At 41.1% G+C, this 23,690-nt stretch overlaps 2 protein-coding genes across 4 annotated transcripts; both read right to left on the minus strand.

Moving 5' to 3' along the window:
* Positions 1-565: 565 nt before the first annotated feature.
* Positions 566-19,126, minus strand: susd1 (sushi domain containing 1). 2 transcript variants are annotated; one of them, XM_083783877.1, is made up of 19 exons: positions 18,345-19,126; positions 17,828-17,968; positions 17,181-17,336; positions 16,383-16,535; positions 14,996-15,175; positions 11,696-11,875; positions 11,282-11,461; positions 10,528-10,707; positions 9,461-9,640; positions 8,860-9,039; positions 8,586-8,765; positions 7,853-8,017; positions 7,103-7,197; positions 6,625-6,811; positions 6,271-6,364; positions 5,646-5,901; positions 5,411-5,450; positions 2,829-2,922; positions 566-1,738 (listed from the first exon to the last, which is right to left on the minus strand). In XM_083783877.1, exons 1-19 carry the CDS (start codon positions 18,397-18,399, stop codon positions 1,720-1,722), a joined length of 2,715 nt encoding a protein of 904 aa, XP_083640003.1. In that variant the 5' UTR covers positions 18,400-19,126; the 3' UTR covers positions 566-1,719. The 2 variants fall into 2 exon arrangements, with proteins under 2 accessions (XP_083640003.1, XP_083640004.1); XM_083783878.1 differs by lacking the exons at positions 8,586-8,765; positions 8,860-9,039; positions 9,461-9,640 and having other exon boundaries at positions 566-1,604.
* A 979-nt stretch (positions 19,127-20,105) lies between these two features.
* LOC310871646 (uncharacterized protein) lies at positions 20,106-23,450 on the minus strand. 2 transcript variants are annotated; one of them, XM_083783265.1, is made up of 2 exons: positions 23,091-23,450; positions 20,106-21,058 (listed from the first exon to the last, which is right to left on the minus strand). In XM_083783265.1, the coding sequence occupies exon 2, from the start codon at positions 20,963-20,965 to the stop codon at positions 20,348-20,350; it is 618 nt and encodes a 205-aa protein (XP_083639391.1). In that variant the 5' UTR covers positions 20,966-21,058; positions 23,091-23,450; the 3' UTR covers positions 20,106-20,347. The 2 variants fall into 2 exon arrangements, with proteins under 2 accessions (XP_083639391.1, XP_083639390.1); XM_083783264.1 differs by having other exon boundaries at positions 20,106-21,063.
* Between the last annotated feature and the right edge of the window lie 240 nt (positions 23,451-23,690).

Consider the following 23,690-nt stretch of genomic DNA (forward strand, 5'->3'; position numbering starts at 1 on the left):
AAATAACAATTATTCTACATTCTCTTGTGTAGACTTCTTCTAAATTATGCAGATCTTTAACAATAATTGAACTCTTGATAGTTTCAAATGAAACCAAATGGACATGTACGGGTTACGCTCTCAAGAGTTAAAGATCTATAAGAGTCCATTTGGTTACCAACTGTTCTTCATTTAGCTGGGGACTACCTAGCTGAAACCCCCTCAAGGGGGCTGGTGGTCCCCGGACCAGGTTGAAAACCACTGTGCTATGAGTTTGTAGATCTGCTATTGAAAAATAGCAGATCTTTGCAAATACAATAAATAAATGTAATTTAACCAAGTGAACCCATTATTATTATAAATTTCTCAAATTTGAAAGCAGATGAAAATCATGAAAAAAAACGACATACAGTACATATAGTTCATGGTTTTTGACGACATACTACAGTATCTTGTTTTTCATGATTTTCGACGATTAAAAAAAAGGTGAAAAGAAACCTCCTGGTTTCGACGACATGGTTTTTGGCTGTACTTTCATGAAAAATTACATTTTGTCCCCATAAGATCTTCAACAAAGACCTCTTGGTGCTTCATAGTCCACATGCTTCATAGAACAGATGAAACAGAGGTGGCTTGGACATGTGCTGAGAATGCCGACATCAACCAGGTGTTGAAGGTTGTCCTTCAATGTACACCAAACAAGGAAAGATTGATTGATTGAATACTTTATTAGACAGAAATGTAAAGACATGTCAGACATTTGAGCTAAAAGGATAAACACAAGAAAGTCCTGGAGACTGTTCCATTGTGGTCCTATGTATTCAATTAGTCAAGATAGCATCAAAATAACATCAAAATACTATATCATCAACAAATATAAAACTATATGTACAAAGTAGAAAAATTACAAAAGGGGGATGAAAACTGTAGACTCCCCTTTTGGCCTCCTAAAAGATGGATTTTAAGGCCTGTTTTGAAGGAGGCCAGTGATCCACATATTTTAAGAGATGGTGTCAGGGCATTCCACACTTTGGTGGCAGTGCAGTAGAAAGATAATTTACTAGTAGACAGTTGGTAACAGATCGCTGTTATCACTCGCTGTTATCACTGTCAAAGGGGAAGAGCCCCTTTGACAATCTTGAAAACCAATCCTAATTTTAATTGCTTAACCCCATCTTCTACCCTGAGACATAGCAAACTGATAGATATGTCATGGAACGCAGGCCAAGAAGTAGTCGAATCAGTTTTATTTTGGGAGTTCTGAAGCAGTGGTGTGTTCTAAGTCTTTTCGGAGGCCCGGGGCCATATGATAATCATTCCCTACACAACATTTGCACGTATAGGCATGGTCAAAGGATTAAATGGTTAGCAGACGGTATACGCTTTCTTTCACAAATGTCTGCACGGCATACTACAGTACGTCTATAGCGTATAATGGTAGAACACACCACTGGTCTTTAGTGACATTGGGATGTTGGAGAACCAAGGGGTGCAAACATAGTCAAAGTGGCATCCACTTTGACTATGTTTGCCCTCCAGTCCAGAGGGCTCCAGGCAAGAGTCCTGAGAGCACTTTTGTGACCAATGAAGTCCACATGGAAAAGAACAACTGAGAGTGAAGTGAACTGAAAAAAAAAAGATAAAGATGAGAGTTTCATGTGCTGTAAGTCCAAGGACCGTAACCTTATGCTCCTCTCGGAGTGTCGAGTTTTCAGTATGTACGAGGCGAGATAGGCGGTGTCATGCCTTCTTGAAGAACCTGGAAGACAAGGTACAAGATCACCAGGAGATGAACTAACATTATATAAGATTATTTTTATAATATTAATATATTATGTTTAACTTATGTGTATCCCTGTGTGTATAACAAAAAACATCGCATGGATGCACCTGGGACGTACGTGTCCTCAGTGATGTATCCCAGCCGGGGTGATCAAGTCCCGACTTACGTCCCAGTAGCTACCCTCAATGAGTCCCATTAGGGAAAAACCAGGGCCACACAATCCGTTAATCCGGAACTACTCTGCCAGGACTGGGAGAACCAGATTCTGGCGCGTGGAAGGACTAGGCTCTGTGGGTTGACTCCTGTCCGGGCCCCTCCTACGTCTCACCAGGTCCACTCCTGCTCTCACCAGGCCCAGGACCTGTGCGTTGCACCAGACTCCCAGCACCAGGCACTTCATTCAGGAGTGGTGGATTATATTGTCCCTCCTAAAGGCCTCACCAAGGGTTCTTGGGCTTCCTCCTCACAGAGGACACAGGCTGGGGCGTACCCATACTGCTCACCCGGGTGTCGTCTACATTCCGGCTGTCACCCATCTCTCCGGTGGTCACCAGACTATACCTGGTTGTCACATAGTCTATTCCTATATGAGTCACTAATATGAATAGACCCCTAACCCTGCGTACAATACTGTGGTGGTATAAATACTATTTACAGGTCAATACACATTTGATCATATATGGTAATACATAATGCAATAAAACATAATGCAAAACAACAGAAAAAAAAATGTACGACAGTTTACTATATGGTCGCTCGACAGACAGACAGACAGACAGACAGACAGTAGCCTACCAGTGGTGGAAAGTAACTACAATTTACATCCAGAGCGATTTACATTAAGCAAGAACAAAAAACATGGCAATACATACATCATATACATAAAAAAGTAGTTAGTGGTTTTGGCATTGTGATGCCAAAACCTTTGAATTCTAGACATAAACTTGTAATAGAGTATTTCTATATTGTAGTATTTATAGTTTTACTTGAGTATACATTTTACTTGGAACATTGGAGTATGTTTTCCACCACTGTACAGTACATACAGATAGACAGACAGACTTACCAGATGTAGGTGTATCCACCAAAAATCACCAAGGCTATCAGTCCAATTGACCCAGCAGCTGACAGAGATGACACCCTCATTACATAAGATGTACCTGGAACAAGAACCAAAATACATCAGACTGATTTCGCACAAGTCGCACGGCTGTATCGCCGGCTGACAAGAATTTGCGGTGCATTGTTAGTTAGAAGATATGTTCTTTTTGAGCGGTGCCTCCGCTCCATTAAGCAGCTATGTGTGTATGTATGCGTACGGACACCCCCACACCAAGTGGCACAGACTACACTACAGTACGAGCCTGGGCACGTTCCCGGGGACCCCCTTGAGGACCCCCACACGGTACCTCTGTCATTTCTCCACCGTTTCGAACACGGGGAGGCTCGCTGGAACCGGGCCGGTATCCTAACCTGTTCATGGGGGTCCTGGGCACGTTCTTTCCTGGGACCACCTGAGAACCCTCACACGGTAACTACATCATTTCTCCACCCTTTCGAACACGGGGAGGCTCACTGGAACCCGGCCGGCATGCTGGGCGTGTTCATGGGGGTCCTGGGCACGTTCTTTCCGGGGACCACCCGGGGACCCCCCGCAGAGTTCCCCCACAGGGTAACTTCTCCACCATTTCGGACATGGGGATGGTTGCCGACACCCTGGCCACGTTCATGGGGGTCTAGATGTTTCAAAGACTTTCAAGACTTTTTCCCAAAATAATCACAGTACAGTACAGTACAGTACAATACAGTACAGAGCAGCACAGTATAACAAACAATATATGTATTGTTGCACCGCTCACTTCACATAGGTGTGATTTTTCTTTAAGGGCACACAAACAAAAAAGAAAGTACACCAGGTTCAAACTGGATAAGTCTTGCTTAGGCACATTTTTGTTGAGTTTTTGAATAGCTTTTATTTGAATGAAAAAATCGTTCTAAAAGTGTGAGAATAATTTTGTATTCTGCATGGGGAGATGGGGAGAGAGAGACAGGCAGGGACAGAGTGATACGCAGCAAAGGTCGTCGGGATCAGGACCGACACGCCGTCAGGCTATATGCCTGGACCACTGTAATATTTTACGTTAGTATTGAATCTGAATTATTCAGTGAAGCACATTGGATTGCCTCAGTGTATATGTGGTGTACAAATAAAGTTGCCTTGCCTGAAATGTATACATGCCTTAAGTATAAATTGTGTTTAAGAACAAAGGGAGTCTAACGCGCCTCAAGCCTGGAACGGCTGGTCCGGTGCATCACAGGAACAAGGACACTTAATGCAGGAGGAGAGGACACTGGAGCAGCACAAAAACGACGAACGTTTCGACCAGTCTTCATCAGAGTCATCACATGACTCTGATGAAGACCGCATACTGTAGGTCGAAACGTTAGTCGTTTTTATATACTAGCACCTAGTATATAGGTATGACTGTATGACTGTGACAAAGTGTCTGTTTGTTATGTCTGTGTGTTCATTTCCACTGATTGTATTTCAGAACTACGGTATACGGCCCAGGCCGTAGCGTAACGGTCTGGGCACCGGACTGGTGATCCAGTCGCGGTGTGCCGCGGGTTCGACTCCCGGACCCGACACGGCCTTTACCACATGTCATCCCCCCATCTCTCTCCCGTTTCCTGTCAGCCTACTTTCTATCCCTTAAAAAATCAATAAAGGCGTAAGCCGCAAAAAAAATATATCAAAAAAAAAAAAAAAAAGAACTACGGTATACGGATAGATATACATTCATGTGTTTTTGTCTCCACCAGGCCGAAGGCATGGGGGGAGAGTATGTTTTGCACTCCGTCCGTCCGTCCGTCCGTCCGTCCGTCCGTCCGTCCGTGTGTGTGTGTGTCCGTGAGCAGCTAATCTCCCGCACCGTTCACCCGGTCGATGCCACATTTTGCACACACACTCCCTGGATGCCAACGATGAACCTCTGCCCCAAAATTTCCAGAACGGCCTGTTATAGCGCCACCAGGAGGCCGTTTTGTGCAAAACAAGTTTTTGCACAGTACACCTACAGATTTTGTCCAAACATCGCGCAAATTGGTACACAGTCTCTCTAGAGCCATTCAACGAAACGCGTCTTTCAGATTTCTCAGACTCCATCCTGATTGGTTAAGATTGGCTTCCAAAGTTCACAGGAGTGCTCAGTTTCAAACAAAATGCTGCAAATCACGAACACATTGCGTGATTTCCGTGAAATTGTGCACGCACATTCCCACTAGGCCGAGGAAGAAATGCCACATGAACAATTTCAACTCAGCCTCAAGGTGGCGCTATAACTGGCCGAAAAGTGTTTTTACCTCTAATTTTCATTGTTTTGTTCCACTTTTGCTGTGGCAATGTAAACGTCACACACACACACACCCAAACAAACATGTTTAAATTACTCCTAAACATTTTGCCAAACATCACACACTCTCCTATCCTCCTGGTGGAGACCTGTGCCCAGAAGGGCACTTTTTCTAGTTGTATAATATATTCATACATTTTGAATACTCATCAGTAATATTTTCTGAATATTTTCAATAGGACAGAAAGGTTTACTTATTATTTATTTTGGAAGGTAACTTCCCAAATATGCTTACCTCTTACTTTAGCCCATAGAACACAAGAACTTTTAAAAGCCTAGAGAGAGAGGGGGGGAGAGAGAGAGAGAGAGAGAGAGAAAGAGAGAGGGAGAGAGAGAGAGTAAACATATAGGCTATATGTACTGTAAGTTAATACCACTGTCTTAAATGTAAGAAGTTCTTTGGCGACTGGGGATGTTCTATTTACAGTGAAATCAAGAACAATCTTTTACTAAATAACTATTGGACCAACCCTTTTCCATTGACTGACAGCTCTTAAGATGATGTAATAGTCTCTGCCATGCTCCAGTGGAGCATTGTAGAAGCCATCATAGTAGAGACCATCTCCCACAGTGAAGTTCATTTCTTTTCCAACATGTATGATGTGGAACTGGGCAGCGACATACTGCGCTTGGTACTTCCTTTTGGGGGAAAAATCCTGGCTCCCGGGTGCGCTACAGTCAAAAACCATCGTCCCCTCAACTGACAGCACAAACACCTGGTACAAACTGAGAAAAAAAGATCTCTTAGATTCACAAATCATGGGTACAAGCGGCCAAATACTTTTATTTTTATTTTTTAAAGCAAACATTTTTAACTCAAATCTTTGCTTCAAAATACATGTACAATACAAATACAATACAAATGTACGATACATTTTATTTTTGTCAATGGGTTCCCAGATTGCTGATATAGAAACATACAATGTTTTTTAGAAAACTGTCATACTCCAGTTTTAGGTGATGAGGTGACCTACGAAAACTACAACATGACATCACGCTGCGGTGGTAAGCGACTCACCAATGTGGCAAATGTAATGTAGCTAAGATTACAGCACACCATTTACTGTATGATGTAAGTCAGAAATCTTGTGTTACCTGATTGGGTCCAGTGTGCTGGGGGATCTGTATAGCCTTAACATAGGCAATGGAGTTTCAAATTCTTCATATGATATAACCGGTGCTCTGGGTACTGGAATGAAAGGAAAAATAATTATATATTTGATTACTGTCTGTTTACGTGTGGTTTATCTTCCTACTTCCTACTCTCAAACTAAATCCTAGTATTTAACATCTTTAAACATCTGATTTGTCTAAATTAGATAAGATAAACCTATTGGCCCAAGAGGGTGTTTGCTCATGTCAGCAGCAATACTGTAGCTACAGTATAAGCTAATATAGAAAATAAGGAAATGAGTCAGCACAAAAAGAACGTCGTAGGCCGTACTGTACCTTGTAAGCTCGTATTAGCTGTGGCTATAGTTGTGAACTTTGCAGAGAGTGCAGTGATGGAGATGGTATAGTTGGTGACAGGCAGGAGATTGAGACAGAGGTCCAACTGGTCGTCCCTGGAGCTGAGAAAGTGCTTCCTCTTATCGTGAAAGGATCCCTGATACTCTCTGGAGCCCACGTATATCACCTGTGGTATGATTCCACATAAAATGGTCAGTTTCAATGGTTATACAATACAAAACTAAATTTGTAGTGCAAAATAGTACAAATATGCAAGAGAAAGGCTCTGCAAAGACCTGTCCTATTCATTAATAAATCCAATAAAGGCCCAGGGACGTGTATAGCGGTCTTGGGCACCTAGGCTGCAAATTCAGCCTGACAGCGTGTCTCAGGTTCGAGTCCCAATCCAGACGACCTTTGCTGTGTGTCACTCCCCATCTCTCTCCCAATTTCCTGTCAGTCTACTGTCCTGACTTACTGTATAATCTTCTGTATCCTCGTCATATTTCTCCGCTTTCCACCGCAGACACTTCTCATTAAAAATAATCAAGTCATTGATTGCTGGTTTGGTTTCTGTAAGATATATGAACGTTTGGTGACAGAATTGTTACAGTATTGCGTTATGTTAGGATTGTTATTGTATTGCGTTTTTTTACATCATTTAATTGCTATTTACTCATATTGCTGCTGAGTTGTGGAGTAAAACATTTGGAGATCTCCGATTGTGGTTAATAAAACAATGTGACTACAGTTGGTAGCACCACCTGACCACATGCACGGCCGAAAAGGTTTAAATCTTGACTTCCTAGGCCCCATTTAAACTGGCAGCCAAATCCAGATCTTTGCCACATCCAGATTGGAATCCGATTGGTTTAAACAGGTCTAAACACAAACATGTCCCATGGAAATCATATTTTTACAAATGCGACTTGAGACACATTCAGAGGTGATTTCAAATCTCATTCGAATCTGATTTCAGGAGCTCCGTCTCAGTCTGAACGCAGTAACCTGATCCAACCACACACAAAATAAATACGGATTCCATGTGTCCAATCTGGATGTGGCACGGATCTGATTCAGTCTGAATACACAGATAAGTGACAGATCTGATCACATGCATTTGTGCAAATGCAGTGTGAACAGTCGAAAAGTTCGCATATGAGAAATAAATGGTATTTGAGGTGGATTTTACAGCAGTCTAAAGGGGGCTTACATTTCCCACACTCACCTACACATCTCAGAGTGGCCTCCTGCCACTTCCCAGTGCTTCCACACACAGAGACATTACTGCCCCTCCAGCTGTGGTGGCCAGGTTCACACTGATGCAGCACCACACTCCTGTTGTGCCACACCACCTCTGAGTTGGCAAGGAACGGCACTGGACCGCACTTGGCTAGTTGGAAAACATTGGAGAAAGGAATTTAACTGAAATAATCAAATTATCTCTTATCTTATCTTATCTTAAAAAATAGCAGATGTACAAGCTTGCTGCGAGCAAAAATAATAATCTTGAAGGTGGGATAAATGCTGATTTAGAAGGCATTTGTAGAATGGGCCTCAGGTCTTAAGACCAATTCGAAAAACGTTGCCCTGCCCAGTGTCCATATATGTGGCTGGCCTGTTCTGACATCATTCTGACATCTGCATAGACTCCATATTTGGGCATGCCTGACAAAGAACTCCATATATGGGCATAAAAGGGACACAGACATACATACTATCTGGGTGGGGCATTCATTTCCAACTTGCATCGTTCCAAGTAGGCCAGTGCCCAATGACGAGCACCGCTCTAGTTACCTCAAAAAGAAGGAATGTATGCTAGTCAAATGTGTGGCAATTATGTGAGCTTCCTGCCATCCAAAGGCTAAAGGACCATAAAGTTGTCAATAAGGCAGAGAAACTCACACAAAAGTCCTCCTTTTGATTCAAATTCAGTTTGACATACAGTATGGTTACCATACCTTTGCATGTTATAGACACTTCACCCCATTGTCCTGACAATGAACATGTTGAAATATTATGTCCACTGTCATGGTAAAATCCATCCATACACTCATATAAAACCACGCTTCCCGGGCTGCTGGAATGGTCCCACAGCAGCTTAGTGTGGGGAAGGGTTAGTGGGGAGCCACAGCTCATCTCTGCATGTAGAAATGAGTTTGCCAATAGGTTATCAACATGGACAGACATGCCACATACAATGTTTGTCCATTTAATGGTAATTAGAAGTTGCACCTTCGCACCACATGTCAATATCCTCCCAGGATCCATCTTTTCCACACACAGAGTAATTTTGGATACTGGTGGTGTAATGTCCTTCATCACATTGGTAATAGACCACACTACCAATGTGTGATTTGTTGTTCCATAGAACTTTAGCGTGTGGTTTAAATACAGGTTTGCCACATTTAATTTCTAAAACAAAAAAACAGTCACAAGTCATTCTTATTGTATATAAGGCTGGCTGTAACATGTAAGTACTGTATACACTGCAAAGTATATTCTATCATAATTCTATATTCTATGTATTCTGAAAGTAACAGGGAGTTACGATTACTCAGTATTCCAGGTGATTACTGATACCACAAGGCAATTTCCTTTCATTTGATTGTCAAAATACTTTATAAACTGTTTTAAGGTTACCTCCTGGACAAATATTAGGTTTAAGATTTAGGCATTTAGCAGACACTCTTAATCCAGAGCGATTTACAGTAAGCAAGAACAACACATCAAATTCATAGAAATAGTCATCAAGAATCATAAGCAAGCTAAGAACATCTGTCTAGTAGAATATCTGTACAGTATCTGTAGGTCTACTGTTTAATATCATTATCACCTTCACAGTGCATAGAGGCCAAATCCCACTCTCCACTGGCAGAGCAAATTGACACATTTCCTTCTCCAATGCTGCGATATCCAGAGTTACACTGATAAAACACCCGAGAACCCACTGAGATGTTTCTATCCCACATCATAACCGAGTTAGAGATGGCAGGAGCCTCACCGCATACGACTTCTATAGCCATGGAGAAAATTATGTTTTCAGAATAACCATATGAATATTTTACATGATTTGGCATCAACTCATTCATGCATATACGTCAAGTATGTTATCACTTTACATTTAAGATTCAACGCGGTTCTACATGAATCATTGTTGTTCATAATTTGTCAACCATATGACCCTAAGTAGAGCTGTAGCGACTTTTTCCTTCCCAATACCGATTCCAATGCCCATGACTTGCCTATCGGTCAATACAGAGTACCGATCTGATACCCTGTAATTAAATCTGATCCGATACCCTGTAATTAAAAAATATACTGTATATCTAGGACAGTAAGTTCAAGAGTCCTTGAAATAAATAAATAAGGAATAAATAAATAAAAAGTGCAGCTACAAGTTAGTAAAATAATAATGTAAATAGTACAGTAAGAGTATTAAACAGGTAGTGCAACGTCAACTGAAGCATTTCAAATACAGAATAGTTTATTACTGTGTGTGACATGTACATTACTATGTGGTATCGGATCGGCATAGAGTAGTAGTAGTAGAGTACCAGTATTTTAGGCAGTATTGGAATTAAGCTTTTCCGATATCGGAAAAAGGACTCTAGCCCTAAGAGAAACTATGCACCAAATATAATTCCTCTAGATCCAAAATGATCAGCTAATCTTGGATTCATATTTAAACCAGTGGTTAGATCGACTGAAAGGTCTCCAGTGTATCCTGTGTGCACATACCCTTGAGCAATCTAATTCAACTCATCAACTCATTGTAAATCACTCATAGGATAAATAAATGGAAGGATAGATCATGATTATAATATGACTATATTACTATCACACATGATTTGGAAAGAGCAGAGAACATTTGTGTTTCCACGTTTCGGAATAAAGTGTTACCTTTGCATGAGATGTTTGGCTTTGTCCAGTAACCATTTATTGTGCACAGGGAGATACCGTTTCCTTCCTCATTATAAAATCCTAGTTTACAGTAGTAAGACACAGAGGCTCCTGAAGTGTAGCTGCCATTCCATACTTGCCCAGTGTGAGGCAGTATAGGAGGATCCCCACATAATATCTCTAAAGACAGTGAAAGACACAAATCAGCAGAAATATACATAATTTGAAGCAACTCCAGTGTAACACAGGGGTCATGAATATGTGCATACAGGACAAATGCGTCCGTGGCAAAGACTTGGCCTTGTCTGTGACAAATATTAGCTTTTCTTTTATACACATTATAATGATCTTTTTACTGAGACCCAATTACTGAATGTCAAGTATCTACTGTAGGTTTTCTTTAGAATAATGTATGACACTGATTGACTATGACATTATGGCACATTAGTCCACCAGTACTACAGTAGTAATTCTCAAACATTTTATTTGCAAGCAAAGGACCCCCATAATTATGTGCGTGTACACATTTGAACATTTGAGTTACAGAGCTATTATGGTTATTCAGGGATAACTCTTAATGTGTTTCTGGTGATATTATTGTCCGCTCATTTTGTATGTCTGTGGCAAGAATTTAATTTTGACAAAAATGTCCTCCACAAGTGATGATGACCCCTGGGCCCTGATGTAAGATCTTGAAGTGGAATCCCTCAAATTTATTCAAACCTTCAGCAAATTGTAGAGTTGTTTTAATTACCTTGACATGACAGTGTCGGCTGTGTCCAATAACCACTTTCGTTACACACTAACAGGTTATTTCCTCCTTTGTCATAAAAGCCCTTTTTGCAGCGATACTGCACAGTGCTTCCAGGGGTTGAGCTGCCATTCCACACCTGTTCAGTAGATGCAATGACAGGGGGACTCCCACACCAAATCTCTACAAGGAAATAATGTGCCACAATGCACCACAGCGAGATCATTTCAAGACCAATTCCATTTACTTTTCAACCAATGGAGGAACAGAGGGAGAGGGTTATGTCTTCAGAAATCAATATAGAATAAAACTATTATTATGTGACGTGCAGTGTCACTGGACATTTTGAATTGGGTGGATTTAAAGTTAATTGACCACAGCCCTGTAAATGTTCTTCAATAAATCAAATGGCCATACCTTCACAGAGCACAGATACCTGCTCCCACTGTCCAGTAGGGGTACAGGTGGAGATGTTGGTCCCACCCATATTGCGATATCCAGAGTTACACTGATAAGCCACCTCCGAGCCCATTTTTGAGGTTTTATTCCACAAAATCTTTGAATGAGGGATTGCAGGAGGTGGGCCACATTCAACCTCTGCATGGGGTCAAAGTGTTGACATGCAGAAGAAGAGCAACATTTAAACATTCTGGTTGAAATTTGAGTGTGGAGTCAGTTCCAGGTCTTGATCCCTGTCAAAACTCCATTGTAATATTTTAAAAGCATGGATGAATTAATTAATTAATCAATTAATTAATAAATTAATTAATTAATGATTTTACACTTTAAATACTTGTTCATTTTTGGAACCAGAGCTTCCAAATCTCTTCCAAATCCAACAACAAGGCCTGCCATATGCACTGGAAAAATATGTGCGTGGCGTTTCTTTTTTAAAACAATGTTTTATCATAGAAAACTATTGGTGGAGAGGTTTGTCTAACCCCTGTTATGCTTAGCTGTGATTGGACCATAGCAGTTTGGGGAGGGGCTTAGCTATAGGTCAATTGTCAAAATCAAGATGGGGAAACAATGATTTAATTTTTGAAAAACAGTGTTTTAAGTCATCTATTCTATTGCAATCCCTCTGGCTCTGTGGGTAGAACTTTGTACTGATAGGTCATGTGAACCAGGCCAGTGTTTTCACAAGGTAGCAAATCTTGCCTTTTTTGGACTGTCCTGACCTGTCACAGATGAAGTTGGGGTCCAAAAATGTTCCTGTTTGCTAAGGATACTTTTTCCTCAAGGTAGCTATGTAAAGGCCCAGGCCGTAGCGTAACGGTCTGGGCACCGGACTGGTAATCCAGTCGCAGTGTGCCGCGGGTTCGACTCCCGGACCCGACACGGCCTTTACTGCATGTCATCCCCCCATCTCTCTCCCGTTTCCTGTCAGCCTACTGTCTGTCCCTTCAAAAATCAATAAAGGCGTAAGCCGCAAAAAAATATCTTAAAAAAAAAAAAGGTAGCTATGTAAAGGAAATATTCGCACATCCACTTCGTTCAGATGCAGGTGCGTTGGACAATGACAACTGAAGCAATCATGAAAAAACATATTTCATGAACAGAAATCCAGCACACTGCTCTTGCTCAGCAGCATCCTTCTTTTTTTAATTGGACAGACTTTTCGGTCCCTCTGGACAATCTCTTGTTGAAGATCCAGAGGGACATTATCCCTATTCTGCAGGGAACAGGGAACAATAGCTCTACACTACAAGCTATTGACAATAGAGGGTATGTGCATGCATAAAGTGAATGGCAGATCGAGTGACAAATCGAGTGGAAAAAAATACTTTCTGTCCTTGACAGCCCATACATCCACACAGAAAAGTCGTATCTGATTGCATTAAAACGATGTTAAACAAAATAAATTTCACTTTACCACTCGATTTTCCACTCCATTTGCCATTCACTTTATGCATGCACATACCCTCTATAGTCAACCCTGATTGATGTCCCTCATGGATGTAACTCTCTGCACACTGGCACTGGATCCACGTTTCTATTGCAAACGACAAGCTAACAATCATCATCATTCTAAATACCAATGGTCCCCGATTTGGGCTTCAAGCTTTGGATGACCCCTTGATGGAACTGGCAAATGGCAATTGGGAGGGGCTTGCGGCTCCTGGGAAATCAAACAGGTCTGGGAGGAGGCGCCGGTTCTGGCACATCTGGTAGGTCTACCAAACACCTTGAGTGATAGGTAGTGCTTCACGTGGCATATATGTGCCAGGATTTGTGTGATGGTCTATTTTAAAGATAGAAAAGGTCATAATGTGTATGTGGTTGGGAACACATTTGTTTTGTTGTGGGTTTATCATAGATAAGCTAAGCTAAGCTTATTGGCTAGATCACAGAGCTTTGCGAGACGTTACTAGAACATGGTCAATGACAGAAGAGCCTATAGACCTACGCCCAGAGGGCTCCATCCTACTTATAATAATTATCAATCTTATACCCAAATCTGGCAAAACCTGGCTATTTTCGGCAAAGAGGTTTCGTGTAAAGGGAACAAAAGAGCAGATCTGCAGCTGGTCGGTACAAAGTTCAAGTTTACAAAGTATTGAGGGTTTAAGTCCTTACAATGTCTGAAAACACATTGAGAGCTGCCTTCAGGGTTTCCCCTCATAGCGAGAAAGGCCAAAAACTTGACCTGTGCCAAGTAACTCTCTCCTTCTCTGTATCATTATTTCTTCTCACATTTTCTTTGTAGTTTCCGTCACACTAGTTCCTAGTTGCTTCAGCAAACAAAAACTTCTCAACTGTGTTGATCACTTCACTTCTCTTTTCTTTCACATTGAGAGTAACTTTGCTTCATCGCTCTCTTGCATCATCCTGAGTTGCACCCATCTTTACCGCTTCTTGCGCCATCCCGAGTTGCACCCATCTTTCCCACGCCTTGGCCTTGCACCTCCCTGAGGACAGCTGAGGGAGGTGCAATATACATACAGCTGCAACCATGCCCAAACACCTCTTGCACTGAAAGAGCCATAAATCCTCAATTGATAACTATTTTTGCCATTCAGCTATTAGTGTAGATTTCGTCCTACACAAACATTAAATTCCCATTGACAATGAATGGAGAATTTTACATCATATAGTGTCTGAGCAAATCGGCTTAGTGTCTATTTTTCATCATGATGATGTACGATGATAAGAGCAGCCCCTCACTTCACACGGGTGTCATTTTAAAATGTTATCTAGATAATTACAACGTGATAAGAGTATTTTCTAGATTCTAGAAAATACTCTTATCACATTGTATCATAACTTATAGCAGCCACCTGAAGTGGTACCAATTCTGACCTGGCTATAATTACGTTGCATGCTCACCAAAACACTTTTTGTGCCCAAAACGTCCACAGATGTCCTAGGAATTACCGCATGTAGTGCCCAGGACGTCTGTGGACGTCTTGGTGGTAAAAAAAAAAAGGAATCTGGGTCGCCATTTTGAAAGAATGAAAGGGCACACAAAGTATAAATTAGGCTCAAGACCACCATGTTTTGGTGTTCTATTATTCCTGCATCTCAATGGGTAGCATGGCACTAACAAAGCCATGGCTCAGAGTTTCATGAATCATTTCCAAATGTGAAGTGTGAAGCTGTAACATGATATGATGAAAGCTATGATGAAAGATCAGGAGGGGAGGGGAGGTGGGGTTTCCCACCCCTCGAGTTTGAAGTATGAAAATAGTCAACTGCCATGTTTCGTGTTGTTACCTTCACAGACTAGTGTTGGGCCTTCCCATGATCCATTGCTTCCACACACAGAGGAGTTATCTCCTCTGCTCCACAGAAATCCATCGTCACACCCAAACGTAGCTACACTGCCATACGTTGTCCCCGTGGCTGACAGCAGCACTGTGTCCTCTACTGGTTGAGGCTGACCACAGTCCACGACTGAAGGAAAAGGACAAATGAGCAGGAAACAGTACAGTTTAACCCATTAAAACCGGAAAAGCATCTGTATGGCTATTCAAAAATAGCAGGGATATAAGCTCTATGAACTATGAACTTGTAGATCTCCTTTTTTTAAATCTTTGAATGTCTATATTTTTAAAGCAAACATTTTAACTCAAATCTTTGCTTCTGGGGGCCTCTGGAACAAAATACTTTGAGATGGAGAGATGGGGGGTCTGACTCTGCAGCCAAATAAATACAATTTCGGGAGTCCTTGGCATGAAAATGTTTGGGAACCACTAACATACTGTAGAAACACACAGTTTACCAGAAAACTGATTTAGAAAACATTTTTAGAATCAGCCTCAGGTCTTAATGGATTGAATGTGGGCAACGAAACTCATTGACATGACCCCTATCTGTGGTGAACAGTGGAGTGGGTTCCATTATTCTCCAGTTACTGAGCTCATTTCAACAGCAGAATGGTTCATCAGACAAATAAACGTTTTACTGTAAAACAGCATACAGAAGAAGTTGAAAGACAATGTTGTATACAGTACTTTTCTGACAGCGACTCGACAATGACATATCTGATTGCAAAATAAAGTTAGCACAAACACATCTTATTTGAAGATGACTGCAAAGAATATTAAAGGTACAGTGAGTGATTCTTTTCATTAAAATAAGTGTAGCTCTATAACCTGATAACATTGTTATCAGATTACATTTGTTCAGTAACAGGTTTCAATATCTCTCCAGCTCTTTAGTAAACAGAAAATGCCTTATCAGGCCATGATATAAATGATATCCAATACAGGATAAGAACTCACACATGATAATGACACAGGATATAGGCCTAATAGACAAATGAAATTGGAAGTACCAACAAAATTGAATCTGTAACACTATAAAATGGAAGCTGATAAATAGATACTGGCAACCGACCTGAAAATATTACTATTTTCGGTTTATTAAAGAGATGGTGAGACGGAGATACTCCTGATATTGAACAAATACACTATAGCAATGATATAACTATCTGAATATACAGTACAGTTTCAACCTTTTCCCACAACAAAATAAAATCAAATAACCAATATATATCCCTTACACTACTTTTAAACAGTCTTGAACAAGACACCAGTTGGACATTTAAACACATTTACGTAATCCATTAATTATGATATAATACCAAAACTTGCCATACCTTTGCAGGAGGCCTTGTCTCGCTGTGGGTGGAAGGGCTCAGTTCCCTGGTCTACACGGTACCCCACCTGACAGCGACACTCAAAGCCACCGTCCAGGTTTGTACACTGCCCTCCCTCTCCACAGCTCCAAGGGAACCTGCATTCATCCACATCTGCACCAACAAAAGCACAGCACAAGCATGGATACAGCGGGCCACCCAGTACATACAGTATAGCAGCACTAACGCATCTCAATAAAACCATACCTTGATTCTCATAAATTAAATTCACAATGCTTTATTAACCGGGAAAGCATCTTTGTATTTTAGATATACATACATATACCGGTATAGCACATTGGTTGGCTATTCAAATATCATGAACATTTGTGCAAACCTTTAAATATATATATTTTTCAAAGCAGACATTTTTTTAACTAAATTATTTGCTTCTGGGTTCCTGGAAAAAAATATTTTGAGATGGAGGGATCCACGACCAAACACAAATCATTTTGGGGGTCCTTATTATGAAAATGTTTGGTAACCACTGATATGGCAACATACGTTCATATTAATCAGCCTCTGGTCTTAAATAGAAAATGCGAATAGAGGGCATGCGGGAACGCCTACTCAGTGGCAAAAAAAAATACGTTCTGGCCTTGACAGCCCATACATCCAAACAGAGAAGTCCTATCTGATTGCATTAAACGGCATTATACTCACTTTGCCACTTACTTTGCCACTCGATTTGCAACTCAATTTATGCATGTGCTGTGCATACCTTCTATGCTTTTTCCACCACTGATCTCTACTACTCACCCTGGCAGTGAGTTCCATCGTTTGGGATGAAGGTGTTCATGTCGTTAGTAGGGCTGTATCCTGCCAGGCAGGTGCAGTAGTAGCTGCCGTAAGTGTTGTGACAGGACGTGTGCTGCCCGCAGATCTTATTGGCTCCTATCTGACATTCATCTTTGTCTGCATGGGAGAAGGAACAACCATTTTGTTTTATTTTTGCACCTTAGTACAGTGGTTCTCAACCTGTGGGTCAGGGTTAGAACCGGTCAAACATTGCCCAAATTGTCAAATAATATATAAGAAAGATGCAAACATTGTGAAAATAGCCGATTTGATCGGCTGTTTTCACAATAATTGTTTGGAACCAAGTCAAACTAAATGTAATGCCTCAATCGCTGATTAACTACAATTCCAAGTGCAGGTCAAGGTGGAGGGTCCCCAGTTCAAATTATGATTCTTTTGCGGGGTCACAGCCTTAAAAGGTTGAGAACCATGTCAAAATAGGTTTGAAACAGCTTGTCAGTGCGATAACTTGAGCAGGATTAGGGTAAAATAATTGTAATTGTGAATACTTTTGATTCACCATTCGAAACTTCAGTTCACAATCACAGTGAAACGGAAATCTATATATAATAACTTAATTAAAAGGTCCACCTCAAGCAAACCCCTACCTTGACAGTACGTTCTTCCATTTCCAACAAAGCCATACATGCAGTTACACACTTTCCCAGAGCCGTCAGACTTGTCATCACATGTGGCATTGGCATGGCATGTAGCACACACATCCATAACCTGGCCCATTGCCTGCATGTCTGAAAGAACACATCATTAGGGCGCGCACGCACACACACACACACACGCGCGCGCACGCACATGCACACACACACACACACAATCAGTGCTTCATAAGGTGCAGGACTTGGGATTAGTTTGCAATTATTAATAATAAATGACCCATAGGCCTACGTGTCTTTTGTTTGTGATTATTATTGTTTGCACTATTTCCCTTCAGTGTTATAAGGTATCAAACACTAAACTAACTTTTATTATAAACCTATACTATAATATATATATTTTTTTATATATAATTATTGTACAAAGTCTATATTATTCATATCAATTGACATTTAGAAAAATAAGACTCCCAAAATGTTGTACTTCATAATTAATTCATATTGAAAATCTCACCATGTATGGAACAGAGCAGAAAACCCACGACGATGGCCAAGGTTCGATGGTCCATGTTCACGGCGTCTTCCTCTTCAGCATAGGACCAGACATAACCTCTTGATGACAGTGGATAGCCAGGATTGAGGGGAGGAGAAAAGAGGGGAACGGAAGGGTGGTCACAGAGGTCACCCGGAAACTCCCACTTCTACTACGTTTTTTTCTTCTTCCTCTTCCGTTTTTTGCCACCGTTAGTTTGTGGCTTTGCCTGTCACCCCTGACACATTCAGTTACACTTCAAATGTGTTGATGATAGACTCTGTGCTGCAGGGGTTGGTCCTCATCACATTCTGGTAAACAACATGCTCACTCTGCGCTGGCTGATAAGGGCTATATTTGTCCCCCTAAACCTGCCTGGGTGCATTCTGGAAGGCTGTGACTTGTTTTTGACAAAACGCAGTTTAACACAAGTTACACATGTGTTAATGACGGTGGTACATAATATTGATATTGGTTAATATGGGTTATTATTATGTCTTGTTTAAAATTAACACAAATATTTGTCATTAACACACAAGTTTGCATCAGACACACCCTTTGTGGTAGCAATTATACAATATGTACAGTATGTTAACATTTGCCCATACAAGTTACAACTGATGACAGAATGAACAAATGTCAGGTGTTATACAAGCTGCTATGTACCATACCTTCCGTTTGCTTCTCTCTATACAGTCATTTTATGTTCAAACTATCTAAAAAAGCGCTTAAATGCTGTCAATACGGTCAAGTTGATATATTTGGCTCGGTTCCTCGTCATTACTTCATAAAAACCCAGAAACAGACAGCACTCCACATCCTATATTGAGTTGCCAGTGGACCAGACAGTGTGTTTGTGTGGTTTGGGAGGGGGAGATAAGTATGGTGGGCTGCTATCTCTCAGCCCACTAGGGCAGCAACTGGGGTCTTTGTCAGAACCGCCACCTCACACTACCGCCTGCTGGAAGGGACTGATAGAAGACTGCTGCAAAGGTCTTTGGCAGAAATAGCAGCATAATACCCAGAGCATATGAACTACAAGTAGCAGTACTGGTAATTATTATCCGATATTACGCTGATAAGGGTACAAATTGAGATTGTATGGAGCCTAGTCAATTCATTAAATTACTATTTATTTTATTTATTTTTATTATCTTATCACTATAAGATCTTAGTAATAAAGGTACATGCAACCATTAAACAAAACTTTACAGGAGACTTTTAAGTCTATAGTTTTAGGTCTTCTTGACAATAATCTAATTCAAGCCTTTGGATGTGAGAATATTAAAACAATCACTTAGATGTGTTAGAAAAGACTTGGAGGAAAAGGTCTATTGCAACGATATTACAGCAGAATTCATCATGTATCGTGAACACACTTAAAATGATTTTCCCAAAAGAAAAAGATAAGCACATCACCTATACACATATTACACACACAATTCATTTTCAATATGAGCACAGCATTTACAAAGGTGCTTCGACAACAAATGATTGCTTATGCCAGCTGATTTACAGACTGAACCTTTTTGTTTTGTTTATGATGGAAAACAGCATGTCCAAAACAATGGAGGTTTAGTGCTTTGGTGGTGAATTGTCGTATGAGATAGTGATACCTATATATATATATATATATATATATATATATAACACACACACACACACACACACACACAAAGAGGACTCCTGCACATAAACCTGTAGGTGTCAGGAAAATAAACTGTAAAAAGGGATGGACCGAACAGGAATGCATCATGCTAAGTTGTCCATCTCTGTGTTCAGTCCCTTCCTTATGGAAGGTCCATCCTTTTTCTTTTACAGTGTGGACTTGAATGTCTGAGTTTCTATCGTAAAGAATAATTGCTCTTGAACTATAGCGATCATATATCCTACTATATCACATCCTGTGGTGGGACAGTCAGATATATAGGACTGAAGCAAGTGACCCTAGTCAAGTCTCATGTACAGTATCTTTGCTCCGAGGGTCATAGAATGGCACAAAAACAGCAGCAGTGCTGTTGTTTTCTGGGCATGGCCCCCGCCTCTCTGGTGGGAGGGGCCTCGATGGGGGATGTCTCTACGTCTCTACAGTCGGACAGCGAGCCGCTAGAGGCGCTGAACAGCCTCCCGCACACCAGGTCCGCCGCCTTCCCGTCCATTGTGGACGACACGTCCGTCACCGTCTTCTCCCTCAGGGACATGTCCTCGTCGTCCTCGTCGTCGATCAGCACAAACTCCTTGACGTAAAGCAGCCCCGAGGCCCCTCCCTCCGCCAGCGCCGTCCCCCGAAGAAGGACGGGGCTCCCCTGCTCCGACTCGTTGATGGTGTGGGCGTCTACAAAGGTCAGCGTCGAGGTTTCCGTCAGGGTCTCGTGAGGGTCCGTGGTGGAGGTGTCCTCTGGGCCAGAGTACGCCTGGCTGCTGGAGTCCAGCATCCACGAGGAGTCCTTTGTGGAGTTCTGGTGGTCTATGAGGTTCTCCCTCTGGCTTTTCCCATTAGAGGCCATGTGTGACCCACAAGACGCCTTCCCTCTGCTGCCAACCTCGTACCTCATGGTGTGTGAGCCAGGCTCCATGGTGATGCAGGTGTTGTGAGGATACATCAGGTCATTGTAGACCTGCGTTCTGCTGCCCCCTGCTGGGAAGAAGTAGATGGTTGATGGGCTTCCCCGTTCCTTGGTTACCCTGCTGTTCTGCTGAACTTGATCAGGGTAGAAAGAAAAAGAAAACATTCATTATTCATTCACTTTATGCACAATTAATTGAGAATATATGAAAGTTTCACTTTTTGAATTATATTACGTAAGAAAATGAACTTTTACAAAATATTCTAATTCATTGAGATAGACCTGTATATAGCCCTATATTTTTGTATTTTGTCGCAGGATGGTAAGAATTACAGATCTACGACTACAAGCTCACAAAGATTTCAAATGTTGAAATGTTTTGAAAATGTGTGCCTGTAAAATGCCATGCCCAAGAAAGCGGTTTAAACTAAGCTATGATTTATCGTCACATTGTGACAGTTGTTTTGGATCAGAGAATAATCTGACTTTTGACAATATATTAACAACAGACTGTGATGACTTGACTATGACGGTGTTACTCCATTAGTGTTTTTTCTGTTTGTATGGATGCACTAAACAAAGTTTTGTTGTACGATACAGTGACAAATAAAGATCTTATCTTAATGTAGGCATATAAAAAAACATGATTTGAACATTGTACCAACAAAGAAACAGCAGGTCAAATGTGTTCTGTAGAACAACTTAAACTGCAGTGTAGTGAAGTGAGTACATGCTGCCCTTTAGCGTCTACCTTTTAGAATAGCGTAAATAAATCAAGCTGCTCCTTTAAGAAATAACTGCTAATCCCAAAGGAGCGGAAACGATGTCTTCTAAAGTGAAGTAGGCTCAGTCTCTCTTCCACCCATTCCATCTCTGAGCACCGAGAGCATGCACGCACGGGTCGCACGCACAGTCGCACACACAACTGAAAATTACATGAATGAATGAATCTAGGAACATTCACTCTAAATTTAGCAAAGACACGTCAGATATGCTCATCCCCACTCTTAACAATAATTGTAAACATTTTGTTTAAAACAAAATACAAATCTTAAAACAATAATATCCACGATCATGTAACATCAATTGCATCACAATGAAAGAATTATACTGTTCCTCAACTGTGGCCCTACTGACTACCGTTTTACTTTGTTTTTTCTTTCCCATTACCTCTTGTTTCCAGTTGGTTCCCTTGGGTGCCGTGACCCCTACTTTTGAAAACCAGAGGACTAGAATCATGACTTATGAAAATGAAGACATTTGCCAATTCAGACGCCCTCGAAGGACTGCAATTCCATTTACAGTAGTAACACCCCTGTTCCACTTGACTAACTGCTATGCATGACAGAATCAGGCCCCCATGAATAAATAATGGCACAAATTTACGCTCATGATGAAACAGCTGAGGAACAATAGATGAAAAATGGATTCCGGTTAAACACAGTTGTTGCATTAATGCTTTTGGTCTGCAAGTTACTACTGTATGTGCATACTGTATCTTGTCATTGTGTCGAAACTGACAACAGATTTTTTATAGTGATCGAGGCAGAACTTAATTACAGAGGAGGCTGGTCTAAGCTGACCCTTGCATTTAAAAATAAACTATTGAATATATTCTAATCTGGACAATCGATATTCACATTTTCCTGTACTTATATTCATGATCACATCAAACTGTGGCAGTAATTCAATTCTGCCATTGAATTAACAACTAGGTAAAGAGTTGGTGAATTGGTGTTCATGATTATTATTTTTGCATCCGTCACCTCAAGACAATCTAACATTAATTGCATCCGACAACCATCTTAATTTATCTAGCCAAAGTGTGGCCCATTGTGGTACCCTCTGGTAATATACTCCCAAGTAGCTCTAATCTGAACCATGCAATTCAGAAATGCACAAAAAGAAAATAAACGTATTTATTATTTCGGGTCAGATAAAAAATAAATAAAGAAGTAGAATAAAGTAGTCTGTCAGTACAGTAGTCTGACAAAAAGTAGAATAAAATCAGTCAGTGTTATTATTATCCATTATATTCCTGCTCCAACCCACCATACTGAAAAAAGTCATTGTATCAAATTTGTGTTCATAATATTCCACTATATATATATATATAATATTCCAACAATATCACAGAATTATATCAGAGAAAAATGCTTACCAATAGATGACGCCTACTACGTTTGTAGTCACATAGATCCCATGATACAGCTGATCAAAAGGGGAGGCTTGTAGTCACGTAGATCCCATGATACGGCTGATCAACAGAGCGAGCAGCCGTATGAATTCAGGAGATGGAACTCTGCTCGACTTTTCCGATGATGTGGATTGATTCTACACAGACGGAGACGCTTTTCTTTCACTTCAGTTCCAAGCCCACTCAGTCCCTACCTAGGCTACCCCACACCCAATAAGTGTTCCCTCCCTCCCAGCCGTTCCTCCTGCCCTTACATCTCACAATGCACAAACACAACATTGATGTATCGAGGGAGTATGAATGAATGCATGAATACTTCATGCCGATCGCTCTCACTAAACCAATACAGCAAGCTTAATTGGGTGACAGCCCCTAAATCGGGGAAGGGGTTGCTAATTGCATTCAAGTGTTTTCAGAGATATGGGCACGCACGTCATCTCCAATTGACCCTTTGTCAAGTCCCGCCTGTGGTTGTGACCCTCTTCTCACCGATTGGTTGCTGTTTCTTGGTTGGACAAAAATAATTTCTCTCCATCCACTACCATTGAAATAAACAGGTTTTTC

This window comes from Protomyctophum parallelum (genome assembly GCF_964188405.1).
Source record: "Protomyctophum parallelum genome assembly, chromosome: 15".
Taxonomy (NCBI): Eukaryota; Metazoa; Chordata; class Actinopteri; order Myctophiformes; family Myctophidae; genus Protomyctophum; species Protomyctophum parallelum.